The 5,464-nt window shown below is 44.2% G+C and overlaps 1 protein-coding gene across 1 annotated transcript; it reads left to right on the forward strand.

The window, feature by feature from the left end:
• Positions 1-2,056: 2,056 nt before the first annotated feature.
• Positions 2,057-5,110, forward strand: LOC134749016 (zinc finger protein basonuclin-2). Its single transcript, XM_063683905.1, has one exon. The coding sequence runs from the start codon at positions 2,468-2,470 to the stop codon at positions 4,553-4,555; it is 2,088 nt and encodes a 695-aa protein (XP_063539975.1). The 5' UTR covers positions 2,057-2,467; the 3' UTR covers positions 4,556-5,110.
• The last annotated feature ends 354 nt before the right edge of the window (positions 5,111-5,464 follow it).

A 5,464-nucleotide genomic window follows, 5' to 3' on the forward strand; every position in this document is an offset into this window, starting at 1 on the left:
GGGGTTTTCATAGTCACTATGAATAACTAACTAACTTCAAGTCGAAACTATGAATAACTAACTAGCAAAATTGAAAATAATTATTTTGATTTTGTGATAAATATCAAATTTCATTAAGTAACGATACACACGCGCACGATATACGCACTATTATAACCTACAACGCGACAGTAATCTATTTAGCTAAAATTTTATCAATAGGTAATCATCTTAGGTTTTCCTCCTGTTATTTTTATTTATTTTTTAATTTTTTTTTATATACTTATTTCGGATAACCAGATCCATACAATACAATAATTAACAATTAATGATTACATTACACTATTAATAATAGCTAATTAATTTAAAGCATTGTCCAATCATAATATAAAAAACATACATCACTAATAAGAACAAAACAAACATGAAATAAAACTAAATAAAATGTCCGGTACTAATTTGATTTAAAATAATTTGAAGATTGCAACATAATAATAATAATACCCCAATTTATAATGTCGTGATTTAAAATGCAATTAATTTATCCATATAATAAAAAAAATGTAAACTAGATCTATTTCTTAACTAACTAAATAAGCACCTCTATTGTCCATGACATGTGAATAGAATAGAAATATTTTATATCAATGAAAATGCAAATTGCAAGTACAATTAATAATGCTCGCACCTGTTCCAAATCGACAAAATGTAATTATTATCTGTTTTCTTTATAGGTTTTTAAATATCATTCGGTGAACACTGTCCATAACACAGTAAGTTCCAAAGTAGCGCCATAGATGGCGCTAGGAGTCTGTTGTAAACAGCTCTAGGTACTTACCGCTGGCGATATCGCTCTTGAAACAGTTTCAGGTATTGGATAGAATTCTGTTCACTTTTACGGCGCTGTGTTAGAATTTATGAGTGTAGGTTTTATAGGCTGAGTTTATAATAATTATTTAGATGTTATGTGTTGCTCTCACAAAATCTACAACTTTGTGAGTGAGTAGGTATGAGCTATTGGTATAAAATTCAACCGATAATGAACACCATTTTGGCTCAAAAGTTTTTATATACCTAAGGCCATGATTACACTTGTAAGTTTTACTTACGTAAGTAGGGACAAAGCTATTTGCTAGAATGAGAACAATATTCATATCTCATTCTGTAGTATAGCTGTGTCCCTACTTACGTAAGTAAAACTTACAAGTGTAATCCTGGCCTAAGGTAAGTATCAAAATTGAGCCATCAGCCAATAAACATAGGTACAGTGGTAAAAAAAGTACCTATTAGGTCGCGGGTTCGAATCCGCGAACGATACGTTACTTACCAAATTTAACTTTTCTCTTAGGCATTTCGAACTTACCTATTTATTACTAAACTACTTATTTAAAATCAAATCGCGAAATTAAATTTTACCCAGATTTTAAAGGGTACCTATGAATAACTAACGTGGGTATGATAGGTATAGGTTATCGTAGAGTAGGTACCTGACCTACCTACTGTACGAGTAGGTCAGGTACCTACTCTACGACAACGTGCTTGCTCGTAATAGGTAATTCTTAAATCTTATTTTTTATTTGATCAATGATTATCCACCTCTAGCTCTACATGCACAATAAAATGTTTATTTAAAAGATACGAATCAGAATTGAATAGCGTAGGTAACAAAGGTTGTAAACTGATTTAAAAGTGCTTGTTTCTAAGCCTCTTGAATAAACAATATTTTGACTTTTTTGGTACCTACCTAGTTACCTAATAAATCACGGGTTACATATCATAGGTATACAAAACTGATGATGTTAAGTGCAAATACCCAGTATGAGAGAAGTAACTGAATAATTAAAGACTTTTACTTTGCCACAGAATAAAGTGATTTTAGAGAATTTAGTTTTATATGGGTAAGTAGGTACCTACGCATGTAATGCCTACCTAGTAGATTTTTTTACGGGCATGTTTATGAAAAATGCAATTTATTTTTTCGGATCGGTCTCACTGAAGCCTTGGTATGCGGGTACCGTTTTAGTTTACTTCTAGTGAACATAAAGTCATGGATCGTGCTCCGCACACACGTCGGCATGTAGTGCAACCATCCGAAACGATTACAGACTTGCACGATATTAATACTGTTAAGCTATTTTGGATGCGTCCATGAAATAGATGTGCTTATCTGAATTAGCGTAACTTATTGGACGTGTAGGTAAAGTTAAGTTGTTTTAGTTTGGGAAGCTTATATTGCATTACGTAAGGTGGTTCAGTTGTTGTTGGTGGGTGCCGCGCGGCGTTGCCGCGCGCGTTGTCGCCTGTCCCCACCGCGCATCGATCCGCTCCGCCCAGCGCTCGCTCCTCCCACCTGCCCTGCCCTCCACCCGCCACCCCCGCGGCCTTTGTCGCACCGCCCGCGCGGTCACCTGTGTCGCACGTCCTCAGTCGCGCACGGACCGCGTCGCGCGCCGCCCGTCTCGCGCTGCACTATTATGACACTGACGTGATGGAAGGCAAAGAGTTTGCGTCCGGCCTGCCCGCCGGCTTGGACTATTTCATGATGCCGCGTGTGAGCCAACCGGCGCCGCAGTTCGACTTTAGAAAATTAGGAGCCAGCTTTAGTGGAAGAGATGAAGACAGGAGCGACGAGAGGCGCTCGCCCGACTACCAGGAGCGCCGCGAGCCGCCGCACGCGCCCTGGCCGCTAGGGCTCGGAGTGCAGTTCGTCAATCCCGCCACCGGCAAGAAGCGCGTGCAGTGCAACGTCTGCCTGAAGACTTTCTGCGACAAAGGAGCTTTGAAAATTCACTTTTCGGCGGTGCATTTGAGGGAGATGCACAAGTGTACGGTTGAAGGGTGCACGATGATGTTCAGTTCGCGGCGTTCGAGAAATCGGCACAGTGCTAATCCTAATCCGAAGTTACATTCGCCACATGTGAGGCGGAAGATATCGGCGCATGACGGTAGGTCCTCGCAACCTTTCCCGCTGCTGCCGGCGCTAGCGCGGCTGCCCTTGCCGCCGCCCAGCTTGCTGCCACCCGAGCTGGCGGCGCGCCTGCCGCCGCCGCTGGCCGGCCACGGCCCGACACCTCTACCTCCGCGTGTGCCCCTCGATAACCTTCGTAACTTCAGTGAAATTGAAAAAATGTACAGAAAGTTCCCTCAACCGGAAGAACCTTCCCGCGGCGTTTTGGATCTCGCTAAACCGCCAATTTCCCACGAGGAAGAATCTAACTATAGTGACAACAACGATGACATTTCCGACGATGAAAATAAAGTTAAGTGTGAAGAGAGAGCAGAGTCCCCGGTCGAAGAGAGACTTAATTCTTACGAGGACGAACCTGAAGATTTAAGTGTAAATAAAAAGAAAGATGATACCAAACCAACTGCCGCGTCTGAAATAAGTTGCAACGAACCCACCGCATCGGACGACAAGACGTCCCTTGTTCCTAATAAACGTAAACGGAAAAGCGGCAATCCTACTCGGTGTTCTCAGAATAACGAGTACAATGTGTCCGACGAGGAATACCACAGCGACATGTTTAGAAATATTTCAACGCCCGGTTCTAGCCGCCCGGATGACGAGCCGCTATCGCTGAAAAAACAGAAGCCCGAAAAGTGGGAGCCCTTTCAGAACGGAGAAGAAGCAACTGTGGACTCGGAATCGATAACGCGTGTGAAAGCCGAAAGTGAATCTGACGACGAATCCAGTGCGCCGAGCGTCGTCCGTGAGGGCCTCAGACTGCGGTCAGATCTGTACACGCCGAGCGACAGCGGAAGCGACTTGCACGCGCTGGAGGAACGGCTGGCGCGAGCACGGTCACCTTCCGCGAGCAGCGACCGCACCGACGACCGGACGGACCTCAACGATCTCGAGATCCCCATCGACGACGAAAACCCTGACAGGTGCACCGCATGCGGAAAAGTGTTTCAGAACCATTTCACCCTGCGCATGCATTACAGAAACGACCACTTAAAGCTGCTGCATCCCTGCGATGTCAACGGCTGCGACGCTGCCTTCCCCTCGCGGCGGAGTCGCGACCGGCACAGCTCCAACGTCGACCTGCACCGGCGTCTGCTCTCCACAAATTCCCCTGATGGCCGAGAACAAAGACCGGGGTTCGAAATGAACACAGAACTGTTAAACAAATTGTACGCCGACATAAAAGGCCTAGCGTCGACCCTTGAGAGCTTGCGATACGGTGGCAACGAAGATGCCTCTCAAATTCCGAGTTACGTGTCAGAAACGATGAAGTTCTACAGTAGGAACCTGAGTGCGTTACAAGCGGGCTTGTTCCCACAGCTGGGCGAGCGGGGGTTTTTTCCGGGCCCTTTTCTGATGAATAATGGGGTGCAAGGGGGCGGAGGGCCGTACGGGGCGCCAGCGGGAGCGCAGTCGGCGCGCGAGTCGCTCTCGCCGCTGTCGGCGTCATCGCCACCGGTGCTGTCGCCGGGCCGGCTCGACGCCGCGCACGCCCGCTCTAGAGAAGACGCCAAGCTGCTTTTTCGAGAGAGCTCAGAGTCCTACAAGAAGATGACGTCGCTGTGTGAGCGCCAGGAACAACTGTACCAGCACCACGTTCCGGTGTCATGACGCCGCCACGCGCGCTCCTCCTGGTGAAGCGAGGGGCAACGGACTCTGTATAGTTAATTGTTAATAATATTAATTGCGTTAATTCTATTTCGTATTTCGTTTTGTATTTCCTTGTGATATTTAGACAAATATATCGTAATTATCGATCCCACGAACTGTAAGTTATAGGGATAGTACCGCTTGGAGGCAGTGAAGTGCAGTGCAATATGGACTCGGGTGTTACGAATGGTAATGCCGAGCGCGGGCGGACGATATGATATCGTGTAGAGTATTTGTAATCGATGTTGAAAGTAAACGTTATAATGATCAGCTTCATTTATTGTTCTGGCGCAATAAAGTCATTGAGGAAAAAAAAGCTTTGTTTTATTTACATTAAGTTGGTGTCTGACTCGAACGGGTGATCAGACGGATCATTAATCTTCGCTTCATTTGCATTAAAAAGGTAGTCTGAATCCGATGATTTAAGCAATAATAACAGCTCTGGGCGATTACGGCTTTATTTATTCAACCAGAATCTAATAAGGAATAAACTTGTTTAACACATTAAACTTTTACGACTCAGCAGATTCACCATTCAACCGTCACGAAACGAGATAAAATAAGGAAGTGCTATAACAGAACATCTAAATTTATTATTAATCAATCGCATGCATATTCAGATGACAATATTGATTTAAAGTATTCAACATAAACTATGAATGTTGATGGAACATGGAACGTGGATGGACCCAACCAGTGGGAAATCGAGGGATATATGCAACAGTAGCAGATTCATGAATTTAACTCGAGTTACTTGAGATTTTTATTACTGAACACGAATGCTAAATGATATTTTGTCTAATTGGAACGTTTCGGTTGCCTTTTGAAATAGTTTGTGGCGGTCCGGCAACAGATGGCGCTACCAGTCCG

Source organism: Cydia strobilella, chromosome 17 (genome assembly GCF_947568885.1).
Source record: "Cydia strobilella chromosome 17, ilCydStro3.1, whole genome shotgun sequence".
NCBI classification, from domain to species: Eukaryota; Metazoa; Arthropoda; class Insecta; order Lepidoptera; family Tortricidae; genus Cydia; species Cydia strobilella.

Bases quoted from the DNA above. Each gene is read 5' to 3' on its own strand.
- LOC134749016 (XM_063683905.1), top strand. From the start codon at position 2,468: ATGGAAGGCAAAGAGTTTGCGTCCGGCCTGCCCGCCGGCTTGGACTAT.